The sequence below is a fragment of the Colias philodice genome, chromosome 22, assembly GCF_061535455.1.
Source record: "Colias philodice isolate Cphi_HAF_F1 chromosome 22, ilColPhil1 Martin Lab GWU primary, whole genome shotgun sequence".
Taxonomy (NCBI): domain Eukaryota; kingdom Metazoa; phylum Arthropoda; class Insecta; order Lepidoptera; family Pieridae; genus Colias; species Colias philodice.
In genome coordinates, this window is record NC_143107.1 from 7,810,418 (window position 1) to 7,828,844 (window position 18,427).

The 18,427-nt window shown below is 33.6% G+C and overlaps 1 protein-coding gene and 1 non-coding gene across 2 annotated transcripts in view; one reads left to right on the forward strand and one right to left on the reverse strand.

The window, feature by feature from the left end:
• The window catches only part of ssp3 (SCAPER domain-containing protein short spindle 3), a 72,464-nt gene that overhangs the window by 13,186 nt on the left and 40,851 nt on the right, over positions 1-18,427 (forward strand). The window contains exons 10-14 of the mRNA XM_089709384.1: positions 1,852-2,013; positions 10,268-10,398; positions 10,483-11,233; positions 11,627-11,736; positions 13,997-14,117. Coding sequence (XP_089565510.1) covers positions 1,852-2,013; positions 10,268-10,398; positions 10,483-11,233; positions 11,627-11,736; positions 13,997-14,117 — 1,275 coding nt within the window. The remainder of the gene's footprint in view (positions 1-1,851; positions 2,014-10,267; positions 10,399-10,482; positions 11,234-11,626; positions 11,737-13,996; positions 14,118-18,427) is intronic.
• TRNAK-CUU (transfer RNA lysine (anticodon CUU)) lies at positions 27-99 on the reverse strand. Its single transcript has one exon. It is a non-coding gene; the product is annotated as a tRNA-Lys (tRNA).

Below are 18,427 nucleotides of genomic sequence, written 5' to 3' on the forward strand. Positions count from 1 at the left end.
TTAAAAATTGGAAAAAAAAAATTATTCGCCCAACGTGGGGCTCGAACCCACGACCCTGAGATTAAGAGTCTCATGCTCTACCGACTGAGCTAGCCGGGCTGTTGGAAGTAGTGCGAAATTGTAAATAGTTTACTACAATTTTTTTTACAAATGTTTAAAAATAAGTTATTAGTTCGTTTTACATTTTCACAGTGCTAAAGGTGGTACAAAAATAGAATATCTTAAACCATTTTGAGTGGAGGTGTGTAAACTTCTTAGATATTTATTTTAATTTGAATTGAAATATAGATGTTTTGCAAATATAGTGGGTAGTATTATATTCTTGTTATTTTATTGCTTGTTTTATTGAATTCAAATTCAAAATTAAAACCTATCATAACTAAAATGTTGAGCTGGCCTATTGTTTTCTGTTTTATTTAATACTAGCGGTCCGCCCCGGCTTCGCCCGTGGTACATATTTCGCAATAAAAGGTAGCCTATGTTCTTCCTCAGGGTCTAAAGATTATCTGTGCCAAATTTCATCAAAATTGGTCCAGTGGTTTATGCGTGAAAACCATACATACATACATACAAACCTTTCCTGTTTATAATATTAGTATAGATAAAAAAATGAAGATTAATTTATTGAATCCGTCTATTTTACACTATTCTCCTTGCAAACATTTTTCACATAGCCAGAAATATATTTTCTATTATACTACTATTATTATATTCTTTATAACTCCTTCCTTTGACGACGCGGTTGGCGCAGTGGTAAAGTAACTGCCTACTGAGCCGACGGTCCCGGGTTCGATCCCCGGTCAGGGCAAATATTTGTGTGATGAACTCAATTATTTGTTCTTGGGTCTGGGTGTTATTATCTATACAGGGTGTAATCGTTAAGTGTGCACAGGCGATTTTCCGTACAGATAACAAAAAACTTTAAACTGATATCGAAAGTACTTAACCTAATGAGTAAAATGGCCGTAGTAAATTTATTAGTAGTAGTGATATTTTCCGGACATTTTCACGCATTTTCCAGATATTTTCCGGACATTTTCACGCATTTTCCGGATATTTTCCAGGCATTTTCCGTGGATTTTCCAGGCATTTTCCACGGTTTTTCGGAAATTTCCACGCATTTTCCGGATATTTTCCAGACATTTCCCAGGCATTTTCCGGTTATTTTCCGGGCATTTCCTAGGCATTTTCCGGGGATTTTCCGAGCATTTCCCGGGGATTTTCCAGACATTTACAGGCTATGTCAGGGAAATGTCCGAAAATGCCTGGTAAATATCTGGAAAATACCCGGAAAATGCGTGAAAATGTCCGGAAAATGCGTGGAAATGCCTGGAATATCCCCGGAAAATGCCTGGGAAATGTCCGGAAAATGTCCGGAAAATTCCCGGAAAATATCCGGAAAATACGTGAAAATGTCCGGAAAAACGTGGAAAATGTCACTTCAAATTTGCGAAGTAATTAAAGCAGAAAACCAAAAAAGAAAAAGAAGGCTAATATCTTTCATATTAAATGTATATGGGATATTCATATTTCATACTTAATGTATGGGAGGGTTTAAAGATAATTTTTTTGATATTTCTCGATTTATTTTTAAAAACTTATTACGGCCATTTTACTCATTAGGTTAAGTACTTTCGATATCGGTTTAAAGTTTTTTGTTATCTGTAATACTTACGGAAAAATCGCCTGTGCACACTTATGACTTAACGATTACACCCTGTATATGTATTTATTAAATATTACATTTATCGTCGCCTAGTACCCACAACACAAGCCTTAATTGAGCTTACTGTGGGACTAGGTCGATTTGTGTAATAATGTCCTATAATATTTATTTATTTCTTCCTACAGGCGGAAGCAGTAAAATCCCGTCTCTCAGCGTTAGCAGAAGCAGCTGAATTAGAAGCGGATATGTTGCGTTCACGAATACGAGACAAACAGGATGCGAGTCTGTTGCGGCACTCGTCGCACTTGCAAGCGATACGGGAGAAGGCAACGGGGCCGAGACAACCGGTGAGCAGACAGACAGACAGACAGATAAACAGATAGACTAGACGCAAACACACACACACAAAATCATTAAAACATACATAGACGTACACGTGTACATACGCACGCACATCGCATACATACACGTACACAGACATAAAGATACAAAAACATACTCGAACACGGACGCTTACGCATTGACATAGACACACATGCTTGAAACAACGACGCAGATTTTAAACATATTATTATTTAACACTTTATTGTGCAATAAACCAGGTACATAAAATAACAATTTACAGGAAACAAAAGCACAAAGGGTGGCCTTATCACTATGCAGTGATTTCTGCCATATTGTAATGATCACTACAATTAGATCAAATAAACATCAGGTTACACTAAACTGTTAAGGTGATTGCAACGATCTGTTCCCAGCCAATATCCCGCTAGATGGCGCTGAATTCTACATTTCTAGTTTATTTGAGTTTTTGCGTAATTGGAATAGTCATCAAACCTAGGAATAGTCATGGCGGTTACTGAATATTATATTTTATTGAAATATGTTATATCATTGCCTTAAAATCCACCCAATTCGGTAAAATTATGCGTTTTAACATCTGTCATTGCATACAGGGTCGTTTACACACACAGACGTATACAAAAATGATAAAGATTTAACTCTAGATGGCGTGAATGTAAAGCGCGTCACACACGGTAAAGATACTACCTATAATATTTTATCTAATCTAGTAATATTTTATATTACAGTATCTTAAGGTATCCGGTATCAGCGTTCTGACCATCATTTTTCTTTTTTCGCTGTAGAACCGCCATCCTGTTACAAATGACCCACAAAGGAGAATGACCACGGGTGGTATCGGTAAAATTTTAGTTGTGCCACGTATTCGTTATATTGTTAATTCCTATTTGTATTTATAATGATCATATGTATCAATATTAAGTCTTAATTAAACCGGATAAATTGAAATAATAGTAAAAGTAAAAGTTTTTCTTTTGAAACATGTATGAACTTTCGCATTAGTAGGAAGTAGGATTGTTATAAAAATAAAAGTTATATTTGTTGGCGTAAACTATTTTATTGTAATTTTGGGAAATAAATAATGTCAAAATTGATTACCTACAATAAAACGCAGTTTTATTTTATTACCTACATTACACTATTGTTTTTTTTTTATCAAAACATGTATTTGAAGTAGCAAATATGATATTATGCTGATCCAAGCATTTTCACTCAAAACTAATATCACTAATGATTTGCAAAAGTAAATTATTTCAAAATACATTTCATAACCAACAAGTAAGAATAATTATTCATACAACAACAAATCAAAAACACTATTTACTATGGAAAAAAAACCAGGAAGGTGAAAAACATATTTACGATTTCGATGCACTCGACTTTTAGTAAAATAATAGGTAAAAATATTATTATGGTTTTGATCACAGACATATCTGTGGTTTTGATTTTAGCTACTAGTATCAGAAATGTTCAATGCACGTCGGGGTCCCACAACTGTGGAGGAAGGAAGGTAGAATACCTCCATCGAATAAGTGAAGTTTCTCGACATACTCGATTTGCCGGCCGGTCTCAATGAAGATTGTCCGAAAGTTGTATATGTGCTCTGTAACGAAAAAATTTCGCTAGCGCGATTCAGAGTGAGGTGTCGTACAATATACCTAATGAAGTTTTTCATCTTTTTATTTTACTGCAAATACAAAATAAAAATTAAACAATGGTAATGTAAATTCTAAACAAACTACTACCAAAATACAATTAGAACAAAAATCATTTGACTTGTTTATTTCACCCAGAGGCCAGAGGCGGCTCGTGACAAAATTGTATAGGTGTTCACTTGAAATAAAACAACGAAAATACAATAGCGTTCGGGATGATTTATTACAAAAAAATGAGCACCACATTTTATAAATGTCTATAACACTATTACAAAGTACAGGCTATTTCAAAACGAATTCAATGACTAGGTATCAATAATTAGTAAATCACCGAATTTGCATTCGCGAGCGTAGGTATCCATAGTGTTTGTCACTGACGGTCACTGACCTCTATAACTTATAGTTATAGAGGTCAGTGGTGTTTGTTGTGTAAACATGTATGTATTTGAGTAGTTAGTAGCATATTATATTCTGAATTTCTGATCCATGCCTATTCACTCAAAACTAATAACACTAATGATTTGTAACAGTAAATTATTTCAATAGGTAGGTATTTGAACATTTCCCAACAAGACGTAAGAATAATTATTCGTAGGTATACAAGATACAATAACAAATCTAATACACTATTTATTATTTTATTATTTACTAGCGGTCCGCCCCGGCTTCGCCCGTGGTACATGTTTACGTTTTCTCTCCATAAGAAGTAATAGCTAGAGAGCTAGCGCAAAGCTACCTGTATGTATTTGACCAGACCTGGATTTTTGTGTGTTGATTCCCCTATACCTACTATACATGAGATGAGGAGTCACTAAGCCCAGAGTGGTGGACGGGGCGCGCGCTTAGGTAAGACAGGTGGAAATTTTTGGCGAACTTTGAAACCATTTGACCACGTCTGCCATTTTGATATTTGAAAATAGATTATTATTACTATCGGAAAATAACAATGGCAGACCATTATCACGCGGATAACATTCTGGCAGACACTTATGAAAGTGCTGAAAAAAATACAATTTTGAAAGTATTTGACCAGATCTGCCATTCATATATTTTATTTATTAGGGTCTTAAAAACTTATTTTCGAAACGGCAGACATTTTCATTGCGTACAGACTTCAGCAGACAACAAAACTTTACAGACTTCAGCAGTCAACAAGACTTAGCTTCTACATGGTCAGATGTATATATGTATTACGTTCCCTGACCTTACATCAATGATTTACTTTTGTTTTTATGGTCATTTACATTTAATTTTGAAAACTATGGAATAAAATTTATAAATTTGATGATACAAAACTATATATTTAGTTTTGTATCATCAAATTTATAAATTTTATTTAAGATTTGTAAAGAATCTCAAATATAAAGTTGTGTTGCAAATAACAAATCATCATTTAAATATTTAGTTTATTTCTTTATTTAAGAAACAATTAACAATTACAAAACAACATAAAAAAACACGCATGCATTTATTGAAATGTTCATTCATCATCACTATCGTATGGCGTTGTGTGACTCGTCTTCATAATCCATTGAATCGGATTCTGTAAAAGTAAAACGTAAATTATATAATAAAAGAAATGAGTCATTATAAACTTACCTAGTAAGGCAATGCCTTTGATGTCGCACGATGCCGCCGCGCCGCCAGTGTAGGTACTTCTGCTGCTACATGAAAATATGCTAGGGTTGCAACAAATGGGAAATAAAACAATTGTGATTATTACTATTATGATGTAATCATTTATTCATATTATGTACATTCAAAACAATTGCTATTATTAAATCTGATGTAATTATTTTTTCATAAATATATAATTATTATTAATTACATAATATATTGCACTGTGAAATATTTACGTATCACTTTATTTTTGATGTTCTTAATTGTCTTTTATAAAATTTAAGTGACGCATTCGCATTGGGATCAACAATCCGATAAGAAAAGAATGGAGACAACATATACATAGCTTTGATTTCAATTCTACAGATACAAAATATACAATCTATCTAAAATGATACAACGGATGTTTCCTGCGTTTTCTCGTCAAAATACCGAAACAACGTAATTATTGTATAGTAGTTGGGCGTGAAAGTAAAAAAACAAATGAAAAGTGTTTTCCATATGATTATTTATTAAATTTACGCGATTAAGAATAATTTCAACGATACAATTTAGTAACCGAGAATTCAGAGGATTAAAGAAAATACCTGCCTGATCATTTTATCAAACTCTAAAAGAATTATGGTTATTTCGCATCACTCGGTTTATTAGTTTGGTAATAATTATTAAAGGTAGTTACAACCCTAGCCATTGAGTCGAACGGTAGGCAACACAATATCGACTTTGTGCGGGTACATATGGTACATTTCTTCTTGCTGTGAAGCGTAATTATTATTATTAAGATTTTTTAGGCTATTTTGAATCAGCTGTTCTAATTTAATTCTAGAAATTTATTAAAACGTGATTTTTTTAAAAGTATATTATGAGTTTATAAATACCTCAACCAATAGTTATTGTGTCCTATCCTCATTTCTTTATATCTTGGTAGTTAACTAAAGTGTTAAATTTACATAACCTCAACAACAACATTTACACTGCCACTGCACTAAAACTAAACTAACTAGCTCTCTAGCTATAAGAACCATCCTCGTACTTCAAGGGATATAATAAAAAAAGAATTATCGAAATCGGTTCAGCCGTTCTCGAGTTATGCGCTTACCAACACATTTTGCGATTCATTTTTATATATAAGAAGACAAGCGGTCCGCCCCGGCTTCGCCCGTGGTACATGTTTACGTTTTCTCTACATAAGAACCATCCTCGTACTTCAAGGAATATAATAAAAAAAGAATTATCGAAATCGGTTCAGCCGTTCTCGAGTTATGCGCTTACCAACACATTTTGCGATTCATTTATATATATATACTAGCGGTCCGCCCCGGCTTCGCCCGTGGTACATAATATTTACGTTTTCTCTACATAAGAACCATCCTCGTACTTCAAGGAATATAATAAAAAAAGAATTATCGAAATCGGTTCAGCCGTTCTCGAGTTATGCGCTTACCAACACATTTTGCGATTCATTTATATATATATACTAGCGGTCCGCCCCGGCTTCGCCCGTGGTACATAATATTTACGTTTTCTCTACATAAAAACCATCCTCGTACTTCAAGGAATATAATAAAAAAAGAATGATCGAAATCGGTTCAGCCGTTCTCGAGTTATGCGCTTACCAACACATTTTGCGATTCATTTTTATATATAAGAGATAAGATTATGTGAAAATAACCAGGAAGGTGAAAAACATATTTACGAAAACATAGTAACATAATATGGCTGTCGCTACAATAATTATATTTCAATTTTATCTTTTTATACCTAGTAGAACTGGCCGACGAATAAAAAAAATCGTATTAGAATAAATACAATAAATTACGGAACAAAAAAAGGATTGTAACTGAATTAGGTATGTTTGTTTCTGGGCGCACCGTTTTCGACGACGCGACGCGCGACGTAAGCGTATAGGTATAGGTACCTACTTTGCTAAAACAAACTAATAAAATTGTGTGTCTGTCTGAAAATTCGGAAAAGCATATTTTGCAAGTTTGTAATTACTTTGATAGTTTACCGATTTATAATAATTGTAATTGTAATTGTATAATATATAATTTGCAATGTGGTGAAATTTCATAAAAATCACGGGCCAATTTTTTGTTTTGAATCCCACCGAAAATATAATTGCGTTATTAGAATAATTAATTACTATACCTACCCACGATCAATTATTACAATATAGTCTCAAATGCATACTAGAGAAATATTGCAATTTGATTCAATTAAAATGCATAGCATACAAAAATAAATTCACAACACAAGAAATTCCGCGCGCAAATCATAGCGCGTGTTAATGAAATCAAGAATGTTTTATATCAAGCCGACGCGGACGACGACGCGACGCCGAACAAAAGTACCTACGACGGACGACCACGCTTCGAGTTGCCAAACAACATGAGTAATAAATTGTTTACAAAAAAAACAAGTTTTCCATTTTTCTGTATGAGTAGACAGAACTTCAAAACGCCACCTGCTACGGTTTATATTATGAACGATTGTTATAAAAATAAAAGTTATATTTGTTGGTGTAAACTATTTTATTGATCAATAATTTTGGAATTTAAAATTGTCAACATTGATTACAATAAAACGCAGTTTTATTTTATTACACTATTGTTTTTTTTATCAAAACATGTATTTGAAGTACCATATAATATTATGCTGATCCAAGCATTTTCACTCAAAACTTATATCACTAATGATTTGTAAAAGTAAATTATTTCAATATACATTTCATAACCAACATGTAAGAATAATTATTATTATTCCTACCTACAACAACAAACCTAAAACACTATTTACTATGGGAAAATAACCAGGAAGGTGAAAAACATATTATTATTTACGATTTCGACGCACTCGACTTTTAGTAAAATATAGTAGGGAAACATAATATTATGGTTTTGATTTTTGCTACTAGTATAAGAAAACTGCGTGTTCAAACTACTTGTTTGTCTGTCTGAAAATTCGGAAGTACTTTGGTAGTTTACCGATTTATAATAATATTGTATATATCGTTGTTTAAAAAATATTCAAACACAATAAAATATGATATATGTACTGATTTATCACTGGTTTCAGTGATGAACTGATGAGTCAATTATAGCCACTATAGGTACTTTCGTCATACGTGTGTATGATTGATGTGATTTGCAACGTGGTGATATTTCAGAAAAATCACGGGTCAAATTGTCCCACCGAAAATATAACTGCGTTATAAGAATAACTATACCTACGATAAATTATACATAATACAATATAGTCTCAAATGCATACTAGTGAAATATTTTATTTGAATCAATAAAATAAAAAAATAAATAAAAAATAATAATAATACAAAAATAAATTCACAACACAAGAAAATCCGCGCGCAAATCATAGCGCGTGACAATGAAATCAAGAACTTTCGAGCCGACGCGGACGACGAAGGAGCCTAACAAAAGTACCTACAATCATAGGCGGCTCGTGACAAAATTGTATGGCCGTGTTCACTTGAAATAAAACAACGAAAATAGGTACCTACAATAGCGTTAGCAGTACAAAAAAAATGAGCACCACATTATAAATGTCTATTTATACACTAAAAATTATAGAGTATTTCAAAACGAATTCAATTATTATTTAGCAATAATTAGAAAATCCCCGAATTTGCATTCGTGATCGTATTCATAGTGTTTGTCTACACTAATAAGTAATATTATAAAGAGGAAAACTTTGTTTGTTTGTTTGATTGTAATGAATAGGCTCATAAACTACTGGACATTTTACCAATGTTTGCAAGTTTGTGATTACTTTGATAGTTTACCGATTTATAATAATTGTATACTTATATCATTGTTTAAAAATATTCAAACACAATATGATATAGGTACTGATTTATCACTGGTTTCAGTGATGAACTGATGAGTCAATGTTAGCCACAATACTAATCACTTTCGTCATACATGTGTATGAACTATGATTGATGTGATTTGCAATGTGGTGAAATTTCATAAAAATCACGGGCCAATTTTTTGTTTTGAATCCCACCGAAAATACATATATTACTAATTGCGTTATTAGAATAATTAATTACTATACCCACGATCAATTATTACAATTTACAATATAGTCTCAAATGCATACTAGAGAAACATTGCAATTTGAATCAATTAAAATGCATAGCATACAAAAATAAATTCACAACACAAGAAATTCCGCGCGCAAATCATAGCGCGTGTCAATGAAATCAAGAATGTAATTTTATATCAAGCCGACGAGCGACGACGCCGAACTAAAGTACCTACAGTACCATTTACCTTCAGTGTACAATACAGTTTACAGACCTACGACGGACGAACAATAATGAGTAATAAATAAAAAAAAACATAGTTTCTAAGGTCATTAGTTTTATTTTATTTTATTGTTATTTTCTTTGAACGATTGGAAATGAAATTACTCAATTTTTACACAGAACTTTGATTTATTAGAATTATGCTCATTATGCATAAGATAACGAACGCGAATGCACGACATCTAGCGCGTCAATGTCTAAACATCGCCTTTCGTTTAGACATTGACGCGCTAGATCTGTAATAAGTATATAGTCTATGCGCTAGATGTCGTGCTTTATGTCGTGTTTCGCTTGGCAAAAGTCACGCACACTACTGTAGAAGTGTCAAATTTTTCCGGTATTTTACTGTTGTTTTTCTAAGTAAATATTGTAAATTATTGATTAAAAAGGTCGAACGCGCACACATTTCATTATAGAGAAGTGATAAAATGATTAGTTTTAAAGAAATAGTGTCTGTGTTAAGTGTTTAGAGGTAATCAAAAATGTATGGAGGGACGGTCGGAACATCAACCTTAAGCACTAAAACGATACGCTTCTACACACATTTTTGATACAGACTAAACGACAAAAATTTATCTTAACAATTTGTCTCAAATGTAGATTGATTAATATATTATTTTTTTTTACTTTCAGACTACATCCGAAAGCCAAGAAAAAGAAATGGCAGAAGAATTAGAGAGAGTAGAACTGGAGAAAAAGGAAAAGGAGAAACAAAAGGCTATCAAGAAGAAAGCTAGGAAAATGAAACAAAAATTATTGTCCAGGTATGTTTTTCATTTTAGCATGCGATGGTGAAAAATACCTGTTCTTTTATTACGTGTTTGTAATTATTTCAATATTTTTTATAGTGCTTCAAAGAAAACTGTATTCGACAATCATATACCAATTCACATCGAAAAGATGCCCACACCATTCATGATTAAAACCAATAAACTGGTCGGTCAATTGAATAACGTACTACAAACATTGAAAAAGACCACTAAAAACATTGAGAATGATAATAAAAAGAAACCTAAGAAAAATCACGAGAAAAATGTTGAAAGCGATGAAAATGATGAAAATTGTAATAATAAGAAGAAACCAAAGCCAAATAATGTAAAAGCAGACAGTTGTGAAAAAGAATTTGTTCAAAATGGTGATACCAATGAAGTAATTGCAAACACGAATACTACAGAAGTACCGAATGGTCTCGATGATGCAAATACAGCTAATAATAATAACAACGAGGAAACTCCCAACGGACATGTAAAAGGCAAGAAGAAAAAAGGCAAAAACAATGACACCGAAGAAAAAATACCAAATGGCTGTGAAGCATCGTGCAGTAAAAAGAAGAAGAATGTTAAAAGAGACGTAGATACAGAATCTTCTAGTAGCAGAAAGAAGAAAAAGAAGAATAAAGATATATTGACTGAATTGGATATAGATTTTGATGAAGATAATAAAAAACGTAGGAAACGCAACAGGAACCATGATCTCGCTAATTTGTTAAGTGATATAAACAAATATAAAGGCAGAAAGGACATTAATATGGGTATAGATGCGCATTTAGTTGAGAAGTTGTTGAACGAATTGAATAGGAGCGTTGAGAAATTGGAATCGGTAAGTTATATCTCTATTTTCGTCAATGAAAATGTGAGGTTCATCGAGATTTTGTAAATTAGAGTCATAGTTTGTTGACTATTTGTACCTGTAACGTTATAACAATGTTCGTTTTGAATTTTGTAATCGTTACATAAAATAAACTGTAACTTTTTTACTTATCAGAGAAGGTCCAACCTCCGAGTTTCTTTAACCTCACACGCATGCTAAGGCATAATAAATAAATAATAGTGCTTGAAATGAAATAATTACATGTAATAAAATTAATTTCAAAAAATAATAAATCTAATACAACATTTCACGCAATGCCATATCCTTCCGAGTTAAACAAAGCTAGTGAATTAAATTCTATGCAATCTAGACACAAATAAAAACATTCGTATGTCTGTCCAGGATTGCTCCGAAAGTGCCGCGCTACAGAGATACGCCGCAGTGAAAGTGACGTACGAGTTGCTCGGTCTCATCGCCGAGAGAGAGGACATAGCGGCCATTTTGTCTACCAAGTAAGTTAATAATAATAATAAGGGCGTAGGGATGTGACGACCCCATCGCCCACGGTTGGAATATCTATTGTCTACGTGACAATAGATATTCCACCCGTGCAATCAGTCAACCCGCAGGACACCTTGTGGCGGGGTGTCGGGGAGTAGCGACCCCGCGGGAACCGAGTGCTCCCGGGGGAGGCCCCTGTCTTCATCTCCGGCTCGCCTTCACCGGCCGGTCGGAGTGAAGCCTGACGAGGACAGGACCCCCACCTCTGGCTTGCCTTAACCGGCCGGCCAGAGTGGAGCCGCGAGAGCTTTTAGCTCGAAGGGTGGATGCGAAGCGTAAGTGGCGAGTGGGCACGTGATGCTGGACCCTCAGGGAGCGCGTGATCGTAGTTTAAAGTCCAGGGACGCCTGTCCATCCTTAGCTGCTCGCAATATGTTGCCCCCTTGTCGCACTATTGCAGCGACTTATTTCGGGGGCCCATACAGTGAGAGGGCGAGTCACCACCTGCCAACATATTTTTACTTTCTTTTAGTAGAAAGGCAGGTGCCATAGTTTCCTATAGTCCCCAGTACCAGTCCATTTAGCATCCCAATCCATAGCCCAATTATTAAATTTCCATACCCTGCAATAGTCCTACTTCGGCCGCGGACTGCCTAGGGCTGTATCTCCATAGTGCAGTCATGGGCAGGCTGCGGCTGGTGTCCCACAACACATTAAAATTCTCAAAAGGGCCTCTGCGTGTTGGATCTGTGTCCCCACGTAAGCCTTCCAAAGATCCGGGTACCGTCCTTCTGGTGGTACCCGAGTATTATGGAAATGAGAAACATAATATTAATTTATTTATTAATAAAACATCATTAAAAAGTGAAACATAAAAGATGACGTTTAGAACTTTTTACATTATTTTGAAATGAAATGTTTTTGACGGAAAATAATTTTTCGAAGAAGGTTATATGACATCGCACGCTTCTTTTTGAAATGAAATGAAATGAAATGATTAATTTTGCAAGAAATGTGGTAGATTTACAGATGTTGCATAATTCATTGTTCAGCACAAATCGCCAATTGATTGGCATGCAAAAATTAACAAGAGAATGTCAATGTTTTACTACATAAATATCATTTTTATAATACTTACCGTTTTTAACTTACAATTATATAATATATATGTCAATTATTACTCTTTTTACTATTAAATGTCCATTACTACAAATACAATTTCATTTATATAAATAAGTAATTACAATATTATAATATTATGTCACATTTTGATTTTTGAAAAAATTCTTTTAAGTCATAATAACATTTTTCAATTAGCCAGGCTTTTAAACGCTTTTTAAAAATATTAAATGGCAATTCCCTCAAAGATTTGGGAATTTCATTGAACTTCGAGCAATAGGAGCGGATTATCAATGATTTTGTTAATCTTACATTCTTTAGCTTTAATTTAATATTTTTTTTTTCAAGATGTCACCACTATTGATAAATTACCAGCAAATAAAATTAAAACATGGTCAGTTTAATTGACATTAACATTAATAGTATTGGGCCTAGAACGATGCCTTGTGGAACTCCTCATTTTGAATATGTTTAGACTTATGATTTACTACTTCATAAAACTTCAAATCATGCTATATTGCTATCCGTTGACAATATAAAAGTGTATAGCCAATCAAATGCTGGCCAGCTTATAATTTTCACGTTACTTTTGGTGAAAATTTGTGAGCTACAAAGTCAAATGCTTTTGTGAAGTCATTTATTTTCTTCGATTGCTTTTCAGTAATTTGATCACGTTTTTATATCTTTATCCATACTAATATTATAAATGCGAAAGTAACTCTGTCTGTCTGTCTGTTACTCAATCACGCCTAAACTACTGAACCAATTTGCATGAAATTTGGTATGGAGATAGAGTATTTTGATACCCGAGAAAGGACATAGGCTACCTTTTATTGCGAAATATGTACCACGGGCGAAGCCGGGGCGGACCTCTAGTATTGTATAATTTTGTCCTTCGCGCTTGATATACGATAGTTAATGTAATTTTTAGATTTATTAATAGTGCACAAGGCCTCACAATATTATGTTGTAGAGCCGTGCTATTTACGAAAATTACGATTTATACTTAAGTGATTAAAATTTGAGGGTTTAATTTTCATTGCAGTTACGTTAGGTTATTTTTGCCACTTTTATCGTACAGCATATAACGTACTGTTTCGTACTTACGTGTATTTTATTGCCTCATACCCAACTGTACATTATTATGTACAGATGCGTCATAGTCGGCGTCACGCTACTATCCCGCACGCTGACGTCATGCCCCGTGCTCGGGTCGCAACTCGCGCCGACTGACATGTGCGTGCATCTCATCACGCTGTTGGCTGATTTACTGGTAAGTACAGGATTTTAGGGTTCCGTATCGAAATGGAAAAACGGACCTTATTCTACAGTCGAACAGACTTTGTTGCGGTGAACGGAATCTACCGCCTTCCAGACTTCGCTGGCGGAGTTTTTCTGGAAATAACAATAAAAATAATATTTAAAGAGAGGGGCATATTATAACAAACTTAAAACTATCTTTAATCGATATTTATAAGGGCATCACGTAGAAACTTGGAATATTCACAGAATCGTTAGATTATTTACTAAACAAGTATAATTAAAATAAATGAAAATTAAACATAATATGTAAAAAAATGTTGTGTGGTTTTATGAAACCACGGTAAAAGTGAAACTGTTCGAACGGTTCCGAACACTGCTTTGTGTAGCGCATGTCGCGTGTCGGTCGGCTACCGAGTAGGTATACCTACTCGGCAGCCGCGATACACGCGACATGCGCTACACAGACCAAAAAGTTTGAGACGATGTAATAAAAGTTTCACTTTAAAATGTGTTTTTGCTCGTTATTGATAATAGCGACATCTGTTTTCGAACGGTGGTAATTTTATATTCAAGTTCTTATTAGATCATATAAAAATCAATAGAGGGCAGCTATTTAACAATATAAAATAAAATTATATGTATTTCAAAATATTATTAATAGGTACCATAATATTGTGATCAAAAAGACATCATTTAAAAAACAACCACGGAACCCTTTGTGTCGTGACTTCGTCCTTCGACTCGCACTCATCAAATTTTTATATTTAGCGGCATCTTGAGATGAAAAATTTTATATCATTTTAAGCTATTGCATAGCTTCTATCGCGGGCCTTGAGCGCGGGGACCGAATCGAGAAATTCCGTAACGAAAAAACCTCACGATCCCCACTCCGACGGGCCGAGGTATGGCTTGAAGGCATAGCATGCAATAGCTTTACCGCGGCAGTCCCCGAGTGCCACACGTCTTTTTTTAATGCCATTTGTGTCTAAATTTTAAACCATCAATAAAATAAAATAAACATGAAGTAAATTAAATCAAATTAGGATGACTGAAATTTGAATACATTCGTACATTCAGTGATTCCCAAAAAAACCTACGTCTAAAAGTAGCAAATAAATGATATAAACATGTCGTTATTTACAACTATTCAGTTACCGAAGTTTTTATCAAATAGAAAGGGGTCGGCAACATTTTCCAATCCGTTAACTTTGATGGGCCTCAATCATATGTCGTCAACTTTGACTTGTGTTTTGTGTTGAATTAGATTTATTTTACTTTCTGGTAAAAGTATTGAATATTTCTAATAATTATTTTTATAAATAAATTCGATTGTTTAAATAACGTTATAAAGTTTTGCCCCGTGAGTTTACCAGCACACAAAATGATCGATTTTTTTAAATTAAAGAAAAGATTATTTTTTATTCATGGTCTTACCATTTTCATGATAATTTTCACCCAAAACTGTATTTTGATAGAAAGTGTGACAGATTGACAGATTTTCTCATTCACATATCAATATTAGTGCGTATTGATTTATGGTGTTATCGGTTTAAATCAAATTCGCTCTAGTCCTTTAGAAATGATTGACATTTAGACATTTAATTACAATATAATTTTAATGTAGTACTTGGATTAATAATACACTTTGATTCTTTGAAATAAATAATAAATAAATAAATTATTTATATTCGATCTAATTTAAGCATATTTTTCTGTTTTTTTTTTCCTTAATTATAATTTTGCTTGTTGTATTCGATTTGCTCAAAAACGGTAACAATACCGGCCAGATTGAGAATCTAATTTTTTTGAAGTCGGTTAACAACATTGAAGAATTATTGTCAAGCATTATTTCTTAACGTCAGGTATGTTTCGCTGATGCTACGAAAACTTTTATTTCATCAAACAAAAAAAAAGGGGTGAGCAACATTTTCCACTCGATTACTTTTGATGTGTACTAATCAGGAGTTGTCAACATTTTTTTTTATGAGTTTTTCTTACGAGAAATATGCGTTTGCAATTTATTTGTTTGTTATTTGAAAGACACGAGTGACTTGTTTTTATTGAAGTGAAACTTGAGAGTAAAATTTCAACGTCGCGTCATGGCAATACCGTCACGTCATGGAATAAGGCGATGCTTTTGGTATCTTTGAATCTTGCCAAGGAAGTTTCCTTTCTGATACGTGTGCTCGGCACACAGGCTCTTTTTAAGTCCTTATAATGGACAAAGTCACGGGAATAGGTAGACCGTAGAAGGTATATTGTTATGTGTACCTACAGAGCGTCGTTGAAATTGATACATTGTTGTGTGTGTACGCGTGTAGCGTCTGTGTTGTAACTGATGCTTTGTGTGTATTGCTAGGGTTATCACTCGTTCTATGATAAAAATGAAAAATAATATTCACATTATTTTTCCTTGTATATTATTTTATGTTTTAAGATGGTCAATTACAAAATTTTGTTTGCGGTATGTGTTATGGCTGCTTGTTAAAGTATTGTAGCTTATTAATTTGACGATTTAATATGACGTATAATATTTCACCATAAAATTACGCAGTTTCATAATTCGTTCATGAAGCAGTCTTAGATTGAGTGAATATTGCAGGCAAAATACAATTATTAAATGATTTAAATATTCTACAACTGCCAATTTATAATATTACCTCGATGCAAATATTAAAAAAGCAGTACATTTCCTAGCGCTAGTTGCTTTTTAATATCTTGCTTTACTGTTCGAATTTTAAATAGCATAAATAAACCTTACTTTATATTTATGACATCACGAGCGGCACATTACTTGACACGCCGCAGCCCTAAAGGCCCACTCACGTCGGTAGCGACGCGAGTGGGCCCTGCAAGCGCCACTAATGCATCTCGGTGCTTCGTTTGCGTTTTATTGTCGTGTTTGTGCACTAGCGCTAGTTGCTGTCTTGCGTGGTTGACTAGTTAGGTTAATATGAGTTTGAGCTTAACACAATAAAGATGAGTTAATATTGTTTGTCTCCTTTTGGGTTGAATTAAAAAAAATGCCTCTTTCTCTGCGTGTAAATATTTTTAGTAAACCTCTACATTTACTAAAAAGTGCGTTCCAATACAGATAAATTTGGTTCGAAAGTTTTCAGTTAGGTTGGATTGTTACATGTCGATTTGCGAATGAATATAAAATATTTTAACAACCAAGTCACTTTTAATTGTATACGTCAATATCTTTGTTAAATGCAAACACGTGTTAAAACAATTAAATGGCAATGAAATGAAATAATTTATTTGCAGGAATTGTGGTTAATACAAGGTTTTACAATAATATATTACAATAAAGTCCGCACAACTCGCCAGCAACCTGGCATACAAATATTTATGTGTATTTAACTCACTAAAATACAATATATTTTTAGATTAATTTTAACATTTTAACATTTTAGATTACAGTTATTATTATTATCTATCTTTAGTGTTTACAAGCAAAGAACTCATTTATATTATAAAAGCAATGAGATTGCAGCCACTTTTTTAATTTAAGTTTAAACAATTGCATGGGCAATTCCTTAAATGCCATTGGGATTCCGTTATATATCTTCGCACTCATAACATGGCTGTTTTTGCTACATAAAGCAGTGCGACAAATTGGAAGTTGCAATCTCTGAGGATCCCTGGTTGGGTACTGACTATTTTGACAACTTTTAATGTACATATAGGGATGCTGTTTCACAAATATTCCAACCTCCAAGATGTATAAAGAAGTAAGTGTTAAAAGTCCGAGTCGCTTAAATAAGTCTCGACAACTTTCTAAGGGCCCTACTCCACATATTGCTCTGACACACCTTTTCTGAGCTATAAAGACTTTTTTTACGTTTGTAGAGTTGCCCCATAAAATAAGACCATACCGAAGCAACGATGAAACATAACCATGATATGCAATTATTTCAATAATATCCTTTTGTAAGTTTTGGTCAGATGTTTTTGCTCTACAACGAAACTGTAAAAGTCGAATAATAAATTAAAATCTTTACGCATCAAAACCTTTTTACGACTGGAAAAGTAATTCAAGGATTGAGGAGACAGTTATTTGAACTGTAAGTATTACAATTTACAAGCATCGCACTGATTTACCGGGTTTTAAAGAAAATATTTATGTTAAATTAGGCTATAGTTTTTTTGGATAAATGATGCAAGTATATAAATCATCAATATATTATTAACTCAGGCCCCGGAACCACAGACACATCTATTGTGTCTGGGACCGATCGGGCCGCTTGGGGCTCAATGGGTTAAAGGCATATAATTTTTATTGAATATGTGCCGGTATCAAAGTATATGAGTGTA